This window comes from Pygoscelis adeliae, unplaced genomic scaffold (genome assembly GCF_000699105.1).
Source record: "Pygoscelis adeliae isolate BGI_AS28 unplaced genomic scaffold, ASM69910v1 Scaffold174, whole genome shotgun sequence".
NCBI lineage: Eukaryota > Metazoa > Chordata > Aves > Sphenisciformes > Spheniscidae > Pygoscelis > Pygoscelis adeliae.
Window position 1 is genome coordinate 3,078,025 of NW_008824676.1, and position 18,482 is coordinate 3,096,506.

At 36.9% G+C, this 18,482-nt stretch overlaps 1 protein-coding gene across 1 annotated transcript in view; it reads left to right on the forward strand.

The window, feature by feature from the left end:
• LOC103916173 (vacuolar protein sorting-associated protein 13B-like) overlaps window positions 1–18,482 on the forward strand; it is a 197,895-nt gene that overhangs the window by 76,939 nt on the left and 102,474 nt on the right. The window contains 2 exon segments of the mRNA XM_009323125.1: window positions 938–1,640; window positions 10,934–11,071. Coding sequence (XP_009321400.1) covers window positions 938–1,640; window positions 10,934–11,071 — 841 coding nt within the window.

An 18,482-nucleotide genomic window follows, 5' to 3' on the forward strand; every position in this document is an offset into this window, starting at 1 on the left:
GTTTCACGAGCAGAAGTGTTTTCTTCCTTAAGCACCTGCTTGTCTTGGATCTCTCTGTCTCTTGACCTGGTACTATGTGGTCCCTGGACACAGTCTTGCAACTTTTTGTTTCACTCTTGCACTTCCTGTAATAGAAGGAAAGTTCTTTTTACTGTTTATCAGTGGTGTATGTTTTCTTTTTTAAATATTTCTATATGCAATTATTTCTCATGTGAAACCCTGTGAATGTCATAGCCAAAACCATATGTATCCTTGGTGAGCCTTGGTGAGCTAAGAACTTGTACCCCATCACAGAGGCAGTCTTTAGATAGTGCTGACATTTCCTTCAACTTTGGTGTTTTATGTAAGGCAGCTGTCATTTCCACAACTCTTAAGAAAAATATTTTTTCTACAACATAATATTTATAGATTTCAACTTACAATTTCCATTTAGTCTTTATGTGATTTCGCAGTAGATTAATACTACATTCTATTTCATCTAATCACGGTAAAATATTTTAGTGCCAAAGAGGACTTTTTGAGCATCAGTGCTCAAAACTGGGAAACAATTCTGACTAGGCTTTTTATTTATATGGCATTATTTCACAGAGATGTGGTTTTATATTAAGCCATAAATTTCTTGTAGATTCTTTAGAGTTTAAAGAAAGAGTTTAAATTAAAAAAAAAAAAAATTTAAGCCTAGAAATCATTACTCCTTTTTTTTTTTTTTCCTTCCACGTGTTCTTTTGGCACTTTGTTTGTTGTGAGTCGTCATTTCATTTGAACAGGCACCTGCTGTGTTTTCATGAGTGATTACTGTGCTAAAGTTAACTTGGCAGATATCTTTTTATAATTCTCTTTTTTGACATCATGTTTATATAATGATTGTTTGCTGCCACTGAAATGGAAATAGTTGGGATATGGATATCATAAGTTAATATAATATTTTCCTTTGCAGGTTTCCAAACAAGAGCAGAAAAAAATGGATGTGTCTGATGGAGGAACAGTTGAGACTTCTTCCCGATATAGCGGGGCACAGGACAGTGGAATTGGCAGCGACAGTGTTAAGATCAGAATCGTTCAGATCGAGCAGCACAGTGGTACCAGCCAGCACCGCATTGCCCGTCCTTCCCGCCAGTCTTCCATCGTGAAGAATCTCAATTTCATTCCCTTTGACATTTTTGTAACAGCAAGTCGAATCTCCTTGATGACTTACTCGTGCACTGCCTTAACTAAATCAAAATCAGTACAAGATCAGAAAGATGGTGAGAAAATAAGCAAAAGCTCCTTGAACCTTCCAGAAGCGGGCTCAGGTGGCAGCCATGATACCAAGAAGCCCAGTCAGCCGTGCATTTCCTCTGTCACAGCAGACGATCTTTTGAACAGTAATGTTCCCCTGTCTACTGGGAGAAAAACGGGTCTTTTGTCACTGGAAAGTCTGCATGCTTCCACAAGATCGTCAGCTCGACAAGCCCTAGGTATAACTATTGTTCGGCAGCCTGGTCGCAGGGGAACTGGGGACATCGAGCTACAGCCATTTCTCTACCTCACTGTATCGCAGCCCTCTGTGCTCCTGAGCTGCCACCACAGAAAGCAAAAGGTAGAAATATCAGTGTTTGACGCTTGTCTTAAAGGAGTTGCCTCAGACTACAAGTGTACAGGTAAGAGCATTTAACATTCGCTCCTGGTTATAACTGCCAAAATAATTGCACTTCTCAAAGTTACTGGAGCAGTGGAAAACAGCTGAGAGGCTTCTAGAACGTCTTTAAAAATCAAATGGTAAATATACATATTTTTAGGATTATACCCCACAGATGAACAAAGTTAAGTGTGTAAAACGTTCGAAATTAATTAAGGTCTAACCTTTTAGCAACCAGTTCTTCCTGTTCCCTGATATTACTTTGTCATTACCAGATTGCGATAGGGATTGTTGCATTACTCTAATTTCTCAACATTTCCTAAGGAAGTAAGAGTTGTAAGCCAAGCTGATTTCACAGAAAGCATTTTTTTATGACTGAATATCACAATATTTTCCTATATTAGCCTACTGATAAAATGTAAACATTGTAGAAGCACGTGGTGTTTTGATCATAAACTGTGAGAAAATTATCGTGATCTTTAAAATGACATCTAATGATGTCATGTATTTTAAGTTTTCATTCAGCTGAGTAATAGGGTTTTGCAAGAATTTCCTTGTCTTAATGAATGGCGCTTTTTTTCATATGCAAAGCTTATAATAAGAAATATCAGAATTAACTGTTCAGAAGAAAACATTCTGAAACTTTCTTTTTCTGTCTTATCTGTATTGCTGAAGAGAGAAATCAAATGATTGCAATTCATTTGTCTGACAGCCAGTACCAGATCTAAGAGTTTGATGAGATATATCATTACAGAGTATTACCCCAAAAAAATGTAAATGAGGATGCAGAGATCTGCTGAATGTGCAGCCAGAAAAGTGTGAGGTTTTAAATTGTTCACTGAATGAGCGCTGTAGGTAAAAAACATTGCTAGTTTTTTGTTGCCAGAGTTCATATAGCACACCAGTTGTGAAAAGTAGTATACGGTTTTTGTGCAGCTATACCGAATCTTTGCTGAATGAGATGGTATCTTTTGAAAATTGGCATTGAAATAATGTGCTTATGCAAAAGACTAAAAATTCTATTTTTAATAGACCTTAACTTTTTTCAGAAATCTGAATTATAGTGGAACTTTTAAGAGGGATTAAACAGTAAGGAAGATTAGACAGCTGGAAAGAAGATACTTACAATAGGGAGAAGAGTCGTTCTCTGCCATGTTTTCTTTTATCGTTGTTCCATTTTCATCTTTCTCTGCTATTGCTGTCCTGTCTTGAAAGAAACACAGCTGTGTCACAAATTTGATTTACTCCAGATTCCCACGTATATTTGTTAAATACTATATAAAAGGTGGTGATTATAGCAATTAATATGAAAAGAATTAACAAATCAATTAACAAAGCAAAGTTGAAGCAAAGTTGGAGTTGTTGTAAGTTACAGATCACGACTTCATGTACTTAGTGTTTTGGAAAGATGCGATAGGACTTCATTTCTCATGTCTGAGGCATTCAAGTGTGTCCTTGTACAAGCTGCCACCACATTACAAATAACCTGGGCAAAGTTCTCTCCATTCTGCTCCTACAATTAACTTCTGAAGTCTTTCACCATCTTCATACCTATGGGAGCAATTCTAGAAAACACAAGCTGTAATACAGTCTTCCTACAAATTGAAAGTGGATCAGAGAGCACAGAAGCATGGCAAGAAGTTTAAATAATAAATATAGTAGGAACATACAGCCTGAGAGCTCCTCAGCCACCAGCAGTATTTCATTGAGACCCAAAGAGGTCTTCTTGGAGGACCAAAGACTAGCCCTACATGGGTCTTACCCTTTTCTTTGGCTTTTTGTCTCCGTGTCAGGCAAAGGTAAAAGTGTGGAGGCAGGAGTCAGATATTATGTGAAGGCAGAAGTTCTGGTCTCATCCTGCTGCCTTTGTGGGCAGTAAGTACCTTACTTGTGTATCAGATAAAATCCTGTGCTTGCTACCGAAGCATTAGGGCTCTTTTCAAAAGAGTTTTAGAGGTGGGTGCCAAAGTTCTAGTGCCTAAAAACACCATCCTAAATGTGTTAATAAGTTAATAAAACTAATCCACACTTCAAGTTACACACTAATTCACACAAAATAGGTAGTATAAAGATTTTACTGCCTCTTGTTTAGGAAGACCTGCTGTGCTTGTAATCGCATCATTCAGGATTAATGTTGTCATACCACTGTGGTAACATGTTAGTTTTGGAAATTTCTATTTTTCATTTCTAGCACATGTATTTGAGGGAAAATAACCATGAACTATGTGTTTTATATATACGTGTGTGTGTGTGTATACACACACACTCTATATTGCATATCATATAATAGAGCATCAGGAGATTTGCATGGCACTTTCTGTGCTGCTGCAGTCGATTTCATCAATAATGTGAATTTTTCTTGACATTGTGACTATTGGCTGACAGTTTTATCTGAAAGAGATGTATCATCCAAATAAAGAACAATATAAAGTTTATTTGAAATAAATAAGTTAGCTTCTCTGCCTCTGTACAATAGGTATGCACTATATTCCTGTATTTCTCTGAATATCAAGGACTGGCGGGTGGGAAGAGGGCATAAATGATGTTTAATTTACAGTGAAAGTTGCTAAAGAATATTTCCAGTTAGACTCTCTGGAAGACTGCTGCTCTTGTGTATGTATGTATGCATGCGACTATCTTTTCACTATCTAAGGTAGGATGGGGAAAAGGACACAAGCTAAACATAAAAGATATATTTTAACTAGATTATAAGAACTGATGGAACGTATTCCCCCTTAAAAAAAAAATTAAACAGTGGGACTAGGCAAGCAGGCCTGATGAAAACATGGTGTGCATTACATCGCATGATGGAGATAGGCAACAGCACAGCGCAGCTCAGAAGGTCGGGCCTATAACATAGCAAATTTCATCACAACCTAAAAAATTGAGACTTTTCTGGGCAAAAGGAAAAATACATGATGTTTGTTATAAAGTTTTATTGGTGCTCCTTTGGGGGTGGTTTCTCATTCACACTAATACGGTTAAGCTTACATAGTTAAGCTATATATGAAATATGTAGATGAGATCCAAAACATGCTAATAAAAGCTCTGCCATTTCAAATCATCATTCAGTGTATATATATACACCATATGCGCCGCATAAGAATATTTTAGGAATGTTTTAAAGCATTTGGAAAAATTGTTTTGAATCAATTTTGTTGTGTAATTCTGAAGACTTGACTACTATTAGTTCAATGGCAGTAGATTCAGGTCTTACGAAATACTATGCTATTTCTTACGGCTTTTCTAAAAGAAAAAATCTATAGTTCTGAAACAACTCTCAAATCTTGCAAGGCAGAAGCAAATACAAAATTCTATTGTAAAATTAGGAAAGTTTTATTTTATTTTTTGCGGGATGTTAGTTCCAAAAAATAAAAACTTTAGGGTAAAGAAAAGCTGGTAATAGTTTGGACCTAGTTATGTTTTCCATCCCTCACCTCCCATTAGTGTATGTCTAAGAAATATATTGTTCAGCTGTAAATCAACAAAGGATACTTTAGAATTTAGAACTGTTTCTAAAAGGTAGTTTGATGAGAGTCTGTTTTATGAAGCTTTGAATAAAATAGGGAAATTATACTGTAAAACTGCATCAGCATGAATTTTAAAGAGAATAATAGTTAATCCTGGCCTGGTGACAAAATTAACTGTATTGCCTTTGAACATGTGTAGAAATGAAGTTTTTAATACTGTTACGAAACCACATATATTTTATTTGGGACAAGGGTTTTGTTCTCATTTTTGAAAGATTTCAAGTTGATAGAGCTTAAAATTCAGGATCTTGCACATTAAGCTATCACTTTTTTTGTGAGAGAGAGTATTGCACAGTGGCCGGAACACCAAACTTCATCCAAAGAACTTGGCTCCTCTGTCACTAGCTGTGTTATTTTTTGTTTACTTTCTGAAACATGAAAGAAGGAAGAACTTAACTAGCCTACTTCCTCCTATTTTATTCTTAAAAGTTAAGTATTGTTAGCGTGTTAATTAGCAGGTAGTAGCAGCACATTTACATCAGGCCAGTGTCTGTACGTGGGAGCATTTGCCTGCCTTGGAGCTAAAGACCTGATGGTTGTGCTTTCAATTTCCTCAGTCCTTCTCTCCAACCAAGTCCACTGGCAAGTCAGTTTGTAGGAGGAGGAGACTTACTAGGTTATTAAAATGTTAGCTCAGTTTTATTATGGTTGTGCTAGACTGCTTCATTTGTGTTTGAAATTATTTTTGTAATTGCACATCTTGATTGCAATGCTATGCCAGGTATAGGAACTTCAAATCAAAGTAAATAAATCAATGGAATAAATATTAACTGTTTAATAAGGACCATTAAAAAGACTAGTTCTCTCTGACTTTACTTGTAAGATTCTGTATAAATAGCCTGAAAGATACTATAAAACAACCTTTTTTTTATTCAATGCTCATCCTACTTTTAACAAAAAGGCATCTGCTAACTGTTAGTTTTTGCAAACAGAGCATTGGCCATTTCCACTTAAATAAAAGTGGGTGCAATTGTTTGTAATGTAATCTCATAAGCCGCTTTTATAAATATTTTTTTAAAATCCTTATTTGCTTTGTTTCAGGTAATGTAATCCAGATACAAAATTGCCTCATATCCTGAGCATTGTGCTCTGGGCATTCTTGAAAAATCTTTTTTCTATTTGTTTGTTTGTTTACTTTCAAAGAGGAGGTTGTGGTGCTTGGTTGTTTTAAGGGAGAGAAATTTCTCAATAAATATCTGTTATGCATGGAATTTCTTCAACTTCCGCCAATGAAGCATTTCCAAAAAACAGGCATTGTGAGGCCATCCAGAATTATTCTTGGGGGTTTTTTTTTGGTTTTTTTTTTTTTTTACACCCACGCCTTTGATGGCAGGGGGTCCATGAAGAGCAGATGCAGTAGCTAAGACCACATGTAACCTCTGATCTGATGGAAAGCCCAGGCTTCATGGACAGCAATGCAGGCTGGCTCTGGCAGGAAGTCTGATTCACTGCCTCTCTGTCAGCCTGTGCTTCCTACGAGGCGGAGAGAGGATTTAAGGCTGTTTCCTAGCATAGCATTGAAGGAGTTCTGCTGGAGTGTCACCTGTTCCCCTCCAAGTATATTTATTGTCCAGTACATCTGCATCCATGGAAGGGGAGGGTGTGGGGGTGTGGTGTGTGCAGCCCCCACCCGTAAAGACAAGCTGGCCTGGGAATGTACGTTCCTCAGGTTACTGTAAGTGCTCATTTTTTAACTCCCTGACACAGCGCTTGTGAGTACGCTAGTAGAAATGTTTTCCCACTTGTGTTCTTTAAATTCCAATGGAAACCATTTTTAAAACAGGACCAAACGTTCCACTTCAGAGTTTGAAATGCAGAGATGATTGCAGCATCGTACTGGCTTTTAAAATTGACTGCAGCCCAAAATATGATTCATCCATTGAAATAAAAGCGTGTTGCAGAGCTCATTTGGTCTGGGTAAAGTTCCAGCTGAACAGGCCAAGTTGCCGTCCCACACACACGCTCGGTAGCCCTGTCCCCTGCCTGGCGGCTGCTGGGATGCTGTGGATCGCTGAGGCCCCCCATTAAAGCCTCCCATGGGCTATGCCCCCTGAGCTGCCCTAGCTCTCAGCTACAAACTGGAACAAAACCAGATTTTGGAGAATGAAAATCTTCAAGATGTGAAATTTCTCCTGCCTCCCTCCTTTCCTTTCCCCTTCCTCCCCTTTCTCTTCAGAAGTTTAGTTTTTGCTGTCTGCTGTTAATATAAGAATGAGGGGATAGCAGGTGAAATCAAAAGCTTGCAAATTCAAATCAAGTTTAGGAAGATGCTTCATAAACTGTGAAGTTTGGAGCTGAGGTCTGGACCTTAGCAAGACTAAAAGCGGCTTTGGATGTTTGGGTGGGTTCAAAAATAGCCAAAGATTCTTTTTTTCTAGAAAAAAAAAGGGGGGGAAATATGGACGTATTGAAGGCCTCAGCTTCTCAGTCTTACAGATTTTAAATTACAGTCTTGGTTGTCAATCTGTGATATTTGTATCACCATTTTCTCTTTTGCTGCCACAGACAAAGTTTTCACGTGGTGTAGAGGACAGAATTTCTGGCCGTCTTCACTGCTTTTCACTTCTCAAGCCTTTCTTTTCTCTCTTGGCTTGCTGTGGAGTAATTCTAGCCTCTCCTTTTACTTACATATGTATCCCTTGGGTTTTCTCCAGCATTTTCTTTATACAAATAACTGCAAATTTAAGTGTTGATTTTTGGGAGAATCATAGAAAATGGAAATGGAAATGACCTATTATAATACATTATTCAGACCAGTTCCCTACTGATGCATAGTTGCTCCCTATTGTATATTTTATAGCATTCTGTCAAGTGTATTTTTAAACATTCTGAACATTTCCGTAATTTCCTTGAGGGACAAGAGTCCTTTTCTAACAGCTCTCCCCAACAGGAATTCCTCACTGTTCAGCCAAAATTTTCTCTTTTTCATACGATTGCTTCTCTCTGGCGATTCCTATGCCCTTGGCATAGGGATTTATTGATTGATTTATATTGTTTTAGTCCTTTCCTGATCCTTAATCCTATGAAAATGCATATGCTGTTTTCTAACTTAGAAGGTATTTTAATCAAGATACACATATTTAAGTCTTTTGACCTTTGATGGAAATGAATTTGTCTTCCCAGAAACATTTCATAGCTCCTATTTGGAACTCCCTTCAAGTTTTTGAGATATAAACCAGCATAGTCAGTTTGAAACCTCTGGATTTTAGCTTTCTTCTCATTGTGTAAAAACTTATTTATTGATCCATATCTGGCATATTTGGCTGTATGGTCAAGTCTGTTACCCAGGTTCCAAATTAACCATGGGCTTGGAAGCACTGAAACTAGTTTTTTGCATGGCCCTTGGGGATTATTGCCTCCGATGCAAAATTGTGTCAGTGCAACTAACCTGCTTCCAGAATTAGCTCAGTTTCAGAATAACACAGTTTCAGTTGAACTAAAAAAAAAAAAAAAAAAAAAAGCTTGAAATCAGTAATGCCAGTGCTAGGTTAAAAGTAATATATTTTGTTGGACTCAGGCTAATTTTGTGCATTGAGGTTTCTTTGTGTTGTGTTCCTAATCTGTAAATTCTGAAGTCCTTCTCATTATTCACGTATCCCAGTCCTGCAGTGCCCCAGGTAATGAAGAGGTGACGGTGCTGTGCTCCTTGGAGACATGACAGAGCAAAATAACCTCCTGAGAGCCCCATGGTTCCTTTATTTTTTTGATTCTGTGCTTACGTGCTGCAATTCCCAGTACCCTGAGGGCAGTGTTTGTATAGCTAATGTATTATGTCACGCAAGGATTTTCTGCTGTGTAAGTTCTTTTCATCAGAGATATTTTCATCTTTAAACAGCTACAACTTCAAAATAATTATTAGGTATTTCATAATGTAAACACATTTTAGGATAATAGGAATACCTGTAAATGTATTCTTCAAAAGAAATGTTTGACTAAATTTACTGGATTTTCTGAAAAGCCGGTGGATGATCTAGGTTGCTATATACAGTATGTGATGACATCTTTCAGAAATGAGACAAAATAATGGCATATTGCAACATTTTGCCCCATATTGTTCCTTCTGAAGGAACAATAACTTAGAGATCAATTTAATTGATTCAGTGATGTTCATTGCGCAGTGCTCAGTAATTTTTGTAATGCTTTACGCTATATATTCTGAAAAACATTAGCGTATTACTTACTTATGATGAGCTACTAGGACAAAAGAAGGTATTATGGTATAGATCCAAGTCAGAGATAACATCCTTGTTCAGAACCAACTACAAAACTCTATTTTGGAAAAGATGTGTACTTTGGTGGTAAAGATTTTTTATTATTATTATTTTCAGTATACCAGGCAAACTCCAGACATAGGAAACAAGATATTCCCTAAAGCAGTTACTATAGAAAAGGGAGTGTGCCACACCATTCTGGTTAATGTAATTAAAGAAAAGAGCTAAGAACCATAAAAATGTAGAAATTCGCATGGAAAATATACAAATCTGTTGTATGCAGTGACAGCTCTTAAATAGCTGTTGAGAGCTGACTTTATAAATGTATACTGGGAATAAAGGGAAGGAAAGGCTGTAATGTATATGCCATGCAGTACAAATACTGCTGTAAAGTCATTGCCTGAAAATTGATCAAATAAAAACAGAAGAATGTGCTAACTTTTGATCTTTTCCATATAGATCTAAAGTCATGATCAATTGGTTTCAGTAGGTTCTTTGAAATCACATAAGGGTTCATATGTGCCAAGTTTTATATGAATCACATGATAAGGTCAAGAAATACAAATTCCAAAGCTGACTTTATATACCCAGTCCACATATGACTGTGATACCACGATACCATATGTTGACTATAATAGTGGGTATGTAAATACTGTTCTTGAAAGGAATCCATTCAGTAAAACTCAAATAAAGCAATTATAGCAGTTTTTAATTGACTGAAAATGGGAGAGAATAACATAAAGAAGATTTCCTTAAATTGTTAAGGATGAGGCAGACATTCAATAATTAACATAGCAGTCTTGATAATAAAGAATAATTATTTAGAATTTAAGAACCGTGGTGCCAGAATTAAGGACTATTATAATGAAGGTCTTGAGTTGCTAAAGATTAAAAAGCCTTTTTACAGTACTGTTTTTGCCATTTGTAAGATGCGGAAAATGAAGACAAGAATAGCACTTGGAAGAAATTAATTTTAATGTACTATTGTAATATTATAAACTGATCAAAGGAATACAATTCAAGGTGGTATGCAAGAATAGCTACTGATTAGCTATTGAGTGAAACTCCAAAGGGAATGATAGAACCACATTGTCATTATGCTCTATTCCTGAGATCTGGTAGCATTCTGGTCTTTTAGCCTTTATCATTTATCTTTTCATTACTATTTTCTCTACCTGGCAATGAAAATACAATCTAGAAGTAGCAGGTTTTGAGCACAGATTCTCTTGTAAGGACTGCTTCAGTGTCATCATAATTAAAGCTAAAATTGGTTGCTATTTAAAGTCATCTTGTGGTAACTGATGTCTTTTACTCATATTTTACTTGATATTTTTACAGGTTTTCTACATTTTGTGTAATTACAGCTTTGCCCTCTTGCCTATGTATGCATGCATTGTTAATACACATGAATTTGTTGGTTGGCACAAATGCTATGTATAACAGTAGCATTAGGAATCTTATTTACTGTGTTACATTTTAAACTTCAATTTTATTTAATCAATTTTGTATGTAGTATTTTGTTATGTATCATATTCGTGGAATATCATTAATGACTATGATATTATCACCTGTAGATCCTGGGAAGACTCTACCAGAAGCTCTGGATTACTGCAAGATTTGGTTGCAGACAGTAGCAGGAGAGGTAGATGCTAAAAGTGGTATTCCGCCTCCTCTTATCACTGTGCAAATTAAAGACTTCCTTAACGGACCAGGTAAGCATTGCACATCAATCTCTACTTTCTAATGTAATCTATTTGTAGTTATGCACACATAGACACACATTAGATCATCAGAAAAATGTTGTATTCCTTGCTAATGAATGTGAAATTTTTCTCCAGCAGTTACCCTGAACTGAAATAAAAATTGAGGAGTGGTCAGTCCTGGACCAGTCATAGGTTTAAGGTCTAATTATTTATTTATTTTCTTCCCAAGGTAAAATTAGAATTTTTACTCCTCAAGAAGGCTGAGGTTGGCAAATTTCCAACTGAATGAAACCTACCTGCTTCTACCCCTAGAACAACTGAAATTTTATTACAGTTATGTTTATAAAAGCTGACTTTTAAAATGTGTCTGAAGATTTTATAAGCCTTGGGTTCTTTGGAATCTGGATACCTGGCATTGCGAATTCCTATCATCTAAAGTATTGATACTGTAAAATTTAAAAAACAGTGATATTGTCTTTCTTTAATTAACACAGAATGTAAGTGGTGTATGAAGGTTTATTAGCGTTTACTTAAAATAATGTGACTTGAAGTTTCACTCCTAGAGTGTCGGAAACTCCTGCAAATTGAAGTGTCACCCATTCTCTATTTTGTGAATTATGTACTTACAACTACATTACTATGTAGAATATAATTGAGGTTATATTAAAAGTTAGAAAATACATTTACATTTACCTGTGCCATCATAATTCATTTCTCTTATGCATATTTCTTATAATTTGTTGAATTGTGTAACTTCCCCACCCCCCCAAATATCCTTACTTCACTTGGCACACAGAATGAGCTGTTATCAGTCATTTAGTGAGCAACTCTCCAGTACTGGGTTTTCCTATTCATTCAGTTATCTATTCAGTCTTACAGCACACTATCTAAACCTGGCTCTACAGCAGAATTACTTATTTCCTCTGCGTTGCTTACTGCTTTAGGATCTGAGCACTACAGAAATACTAATTTACCTGCACAACCATCCCATGGGTGATGGAATAGTATGCCCTTGCCATTTCACGGAAGGCAACTGAGGCACAGGGAAAATAAAGGTATTCTCGTTATATTAAGGTTACCAATTTAAAACGCACAATTTTTTCCAAGGTACTTAAAAATATAGAAATTTAGATTGCTATTGTCTGTGGGTGAAGCAGTTCATATTGTCTTTGGGTGAAGCAGTAATCACTTCTGCATATCAGACCCCAGGACATCAACTTGAACAACCAGAGAAAGGAGACAGACGTGTTTACCTGCTGACTATAAATACTGTGGTTAAGTAACTTGAAAATCCATTTTTTGCACCCAGGCAGGCAGGAGTCTCGAGGAAATAATAAAGTGCGTGAACAACCTCATCATTGCCCTTTTTTTGGTTTTCTGTGCTGCCTTAAAAGCATTATTTTAAGAGAAGATTTTAAAACCACCTGACAGTGCAGAGCTTTTGTTATATTGATCCCTATTTGGCTTCATTAATAGGACTTTGAACCTTCAGACCTACTGCATGTTCTACTGCCATTTGAACTAAAGGATTAATTGATGATAATAATAGTAGATTTTCATTCTAATCGTGGCTAGCACAAGACGGGTAGAGACACCTGGTATCAGTGGCCTTTTGGTCACTGCTGCCAGATTGGTTTTCTTTTATCCACCCCACCCCCAATTTTTTGTGTCCTCTCTCCCCACATCTGGCAGATTCCCATATTCCCAGACCCTTCGTCTGTGCATTCCCCTTTTCTCAAGGTTCTCACTGTAGTTTCCTGGCGCAGCCTTTATATTTAATTTATTACACACCTGAAGGTGTTTCCCTGACGCTCTCCTGTCAGTAGGACAGACTTCTAACTAAACTAGCAAACATGGAAGTTGGTACCAGCTTGCAAAGTATATATTCACAAGTAGTCTAACTGTCTACCCCATTCTCAACAATTCAGTCAGATCTCGAATCGGTGTTAAATCTCTCCCCTCCATGGTATTTGGCTAAATGGGGAACTGAAAAACCATAAATTAATGCATCATAAACTTCAGTCTATTTATTCTTGCAAAGCGTATAAAACTTCAGAGACTTTCTCCAGGATCTCTTCTTAGCCAAAAGGCATTTTTTAATCATCTTTTTGCTGCTAATTGGAACTATCATTAGACATGACTCAAGTCATTTCTCTGAATTTTAATGAAGTGTTTTGCCGGTGTAATATGACAAAACAGCTCTGCATTCCTTTGCAGATTTTTCTAACCTCAGCCGTTGCCACTATGCGATCCTCTTCAAATAAACTAACCTTTACCAAGAAGCCTTCCTTGGGGGCTGGAGGTTTCATTGGATGAGTAATGGAAGGTGCTTTCCACATGTGATTGCGTCAGAACCGCACATGCAAAGAGTTATGAAAGCTTGACAGCTCCTCAGCAGGCTACTGGAAAATAAGTTAGTAATTCTCCTGGGGGGGAGAGAAGTCCTCTAACCACAACTTCTTCCAGGGTGAGGTAGCTTGGCCGTCAGCAGGCCTGGAGAAGGTGTCTACATCACCAGATCCTAACTAGCTGGCAGTTGTTCATTGAGGACAAAACCTCAGCAAAACGCCTGAGAGCTCTTGTAAGGTCACCAGACAAACGATATTTGTGTTGGGAGACATCACACGTAATAAATTGAATGAATAAATAAATGCACTGCTGGAGTATGCTTATGTTGCAGGCCCCAAAGGCCTGCTCTTTTTTGGTGAACATTTGGCAAATAATGCTGCTACTAACTGGCGTATTTTCTAAGGACATACTGTGTGTTTTCATATTCATTTATGTGTATGTGTTTTATAACTGCAGTAAGTAAATTATTAAAATGCATTGGATGCACTAGTAGGTCCTACCTGTTGGTAGCTGATCTGCTGTTCTGAAAAGTCAGCATATTTTTAAAAGCTGTGTCTATACAGACAAAAATCTGGATGTAACCGTTGGGATAACGATACAGTTTTCTGTATAGATTTTAAGTGTTCAAAGTGCAGTGCTTTAATTGTAATGTCATTTTTCTTACAAAATACATTGTTAGTGTGCTGAGGTTAAATTTCAAATATAACAAACATGCCTATGTTTTATGATGCAAACTACTATGCAAGCAGTTAAAAGAAAAAATCCGCAAGTGGTTCCCAGTGTTTGCTGTGTTAGATAAAACTGGTACTCCTTGTAAATAGTTTGTCAGCTGAAGTAGATAAATAGATAGTGTTCCATAGAAAAATCGTATGGTTTCACCACACAGGAAACCAGGTTGTCAGTCCATATTAGCTCGGAGATCAAAAAACTACAGCAAGTAGCTAAACTTGGAAACCACTAATTAAATGAGAATAACAGGATATATTAATGCACTTCTTGCCACATGAGTTGATTATTTTGTACATTTTTGGCAACTAAAGAAAAATGATATTTCTTCCAGATTTAAGGTAATAGGATCCTAGGAGAAATAAGCATTCATCATCAGGCCTGTGGGAACAGACCTCAACTTTAACCCCACAATGTATTAAAGGACTATTCTTTCTCTTTCTACAGTAACTAATTATTTAAAATTTTTTAAATTCCATCTACATCAGTTTACATGACCCTCTCTCTTTTATATTCAGTCTGTTACTGGATTGTACATCTAATTCTTGTCTAATACATATAAGTGAACTATTTATTGCTTCAGCATTAGCTATTATTCATTAGGTGAGGAACAAATATGACCATCTTGTTTTAATAGTTTTTGAAAATTTATTCTCTTTACCCTCTAAGTCCTTTCTTTGGATTTTTTTTTTTTTGTTAAACTCACTATGCTTTCTTAGCTATAAAAGCTGTCTTTTTGATGTATTCTCTCTGCATGCAAATGATACAAAACATGTTTATGAAGTACAGCTTCATACAAATTGCCTTAAAATACTTATACATGCAAAATATAGATGGTTTATGCCAAAGTCCTCTTCCCCCCGCAGTTTCTTGGGAAGACGTTAGGCAAGGTGTGAATTAGCTGTGGTCCTTGATACTTTGCCTTTCAAAAAATTTCTACAGAAGAAACTATCCAGACAGACTAAGAAATACCATAATTCTCCTGAAAGATAAAGTGAGAACTGGGGGACCTGGGGGATTGCTCTTTCCTGCCAGTCCCTCCCTGGCGCTGTTTGGACACCACAAGGGGCACAGCACTGGATCTAGGGTTATGCATAGAAAGCAACAAACAAAACCGCACCACGGCACACTCTCCAGCTTTTTCCCCCTGTTTGCAAAGGCAACAATTGTATCCATTAGCAAGGTCAGTGGTTTGGAGAAACCTGGAAAATAGCAGCTACCAGAAACCCACTAGAATAATATCTCCAGCAGGTGATAGATTAGTTGGAACAAATTGGAACCATTGCACTTCAGCAATCCTGGTTTCTTTCAAGCTGTTTTAAAAATGTCGTCATTTTAATACACAATATCAGCCCTGCGGAACAGTCCACAGCAGGTTAATTTGAATCATATGATGTATCACTGCCCTCAGCTGACATGAGCTCTGTTCCATGTGTGAAGCCATAATAAATCCATTCCCAACCGAGGCAAATTCCCTGTGAGAAGGTGAACTAATCCAGGCCTCACACTGGCATGTTAGCCCTCCGTAATTGAAAGCAGGGCCACCTGTTCCCAGCACAGTTAGCCTATAGAAAGAAAATTAGCATTAGATCAGATACTTAATATATTGAAAAATCATTCATACTACTTGCAAGTTCAGCTGTGGGCTGCTTAGCATGACATCATATATAAACCTAGGAATGTGCCCACTTGATCCCAGTTTAACAGTTTTGTTAACCATGGTGTTTGTTAACTTTGAAATGAGAATTTTTTGATTTAATGAGAGCTGACACGTGAGAAGGGGAACTAGCCAGGGTGCAGACTTTTCTAATTAACTCTGGGTCATTTGCAAAACTTTTGAGCTTTCTAGTAGGTTTTCTCTTCCCTTTGCTCTTTTACAAACAAGTTTTTAAAGCACTGACACTGTAGCCATGAAATGATATTTATTTGATTAAGAGGGCAAAGAGAAATATTCCAAACAGGTGTACCAGCCTGTAGGTATTGCTTTGTTTTTGACACATCTATTGTCTGTAATATCAGTGTAAGAATGTGTAAAATTATCAAAGTGCCTTTCTGAAAGCAATGTCTACAACACTTAGTTTAAATGAAATTTAGTTCCTTAAATGCCTAAGTACTGAAAATGAAGACTGCACACTGAAGCCACATTGATAAGTTTGATAATATTTTCTTGGTATCTTTTTCAGTGTATTGGCATTCTTTTTAAAACTTATTTCAATCATTTGCCCAATTTTCTGAAATCCTCTTTTTTTTTCTTTTCTTTTTTTTTACTTTTTTGTTTTCTTTTCTTCATGTATGTCTTATTATAGATGTATTATCCAGCAGCTAAAGCAGATAATAGAGAGTTAGTATTTATGGGTTCTTTCCTTTTCCACAAACCTGCTCCACGACCTGGAACAATTTATTTCATCTCACTGTGTTGTGCTTCAACTTTCCTGACTCTCTGTTGAGAGAGTTAATGTTTCCCTCAGCTAGGGCTTTCCTTTCGTGGTAGTGCCTCTCAATGCCCACATTATAGTTTTTGGCCTTGCCACCCAACCCTTGACACACTTCTGTAATATATTTGGTAGTTGCACAGTTGCTTCCTTTCAGTCAACATCCTATGAATAGCAGTAACCCTCCATCCTTTATTAATGGTATCTTTGGTCTTCTCAACCTACAAGAATATATTTCGGTTCAATTGTGACAACTTAAGAAAAATAGTAGAATTACATCACTGAGCCTTGTCTGAGATATCAAACCCAGGCACTGGCTAGCTAGAGCTGTTAATGTCTTCGTGTCGCCTCCACATAATGTCAATGACATACTAGGTCACGGAAGTAGGAGCTGGGGAGCACCCCACATGGCTCACGTTGATTAAGCTCCCTGAAGGCTGTAGTTTGCCATATTGGCTTTAGAGAGCTGCTTCTGTGGGGCTGCAGCAGATAGATGGCAGTAGGTAGAAATACTGAGCAGTGACTACCAGGCTCTTCCAGACTAATTGGCATCTGTCTCAAAGAAGCAGAATGCAAGATGGACTGCAGATGGCCTCTGAAGCCTTGTCTCAAGTTTCTTCCTTCTTTTCCCTTGATCCAAATTGGGAATGATGAATTAGAGGATAAAAACAATTCATTTGTATTCTTCTTGCTTTTCAATTTCTTTTAATTTGTCTCTCTTTTGATGCCTGACCAGGGACAATTGAGAACAGTACAGCTAGTCTTTTCTTTACGTCTCTCTCTTTCCTATTTTTATAAATTTAATTTTTGCAATTCAGCTATTTCCCTGTTACTGAAGGGCCACCCTGACTCCAAATCAGAATCAGGGCTCAAGATTACCTTTACCTTCCTCAGATTTCCTCTTTGAGACTCCTTACATCAGGATGGGTGGCTCCCAGAGAAAGAATATTACCAGTGGTAAAATGTTTCATGCCTGTTGTCTGCTCCTCTCCTGTTTAGGACTAGGAAATTCAGTCCTCCTAAGAGTTTAGGGCAAATAGTAGTTTCTTCTATAACAGTACTATTTATTAAGAAGTTTAATATTTTACAGCCTTCTTGGGGTAGGGGAGAGCGAGACCTATGTCCAACCTGAGGAAGAAAGATCTGACCTTTTCTGGATTAGCTATGAGAAATAAAAGATCCACTGCAGAATGAGCGGTATGAGAAGTGAACAAATTCTTGGAAAATGCCATATTTTTCTCTCTCACAACTCAACATTTCTCATAGTCTGTGAAAAGATCCCAGTCTTATAAATAAAGCTTATAAATAATTTTCATGGAGTTTACTTTCTGGTTTTTCAGATTAAGAGTATACTAGGGTAGTTTATTAGTCATAGAAATAGTAACCTGGTATACATTAAGTTATGGCATATATTAGAATAAGTCCACTGACTTCAGTAAGAGTTGGGTTTGACCTAAAGCAACTTGCTAGGAGCTCTGTTATTTTGTGTTGCTTATTCATCCTTAGCCCACCAAATAAAAAGTCCTTTTGAGTAATATCATTATCCCAAGTTCACAGAATAAAATTATATCTTCACAGTACAAATCTGAATGTTATGGAGAACAAGGGTAAAATACTCATAACCCTGAAATTTTTTATCTGAAGCTCTAAGTAATAAAATGACAAAGAAAGAAATTGTTTCAGACAGAAATTTCAGAGTGCTGCTTATAGGTTTTCTTTTATAGATGTTATGATTTTGTTCAAACAGGCCATATTGAATCCATTGGGTTTTTTGTAATAGATTTCAAAATACATAATAAATGTAAGTAATATGATGACTAATGGGTCAAGTGAAGTTGGAACTTTTTAAATGAGAAAATAGCTGGAAACAGTTTTCAGGAAACTATTCCAGTTGATTTTTGGTCCCCCACAAG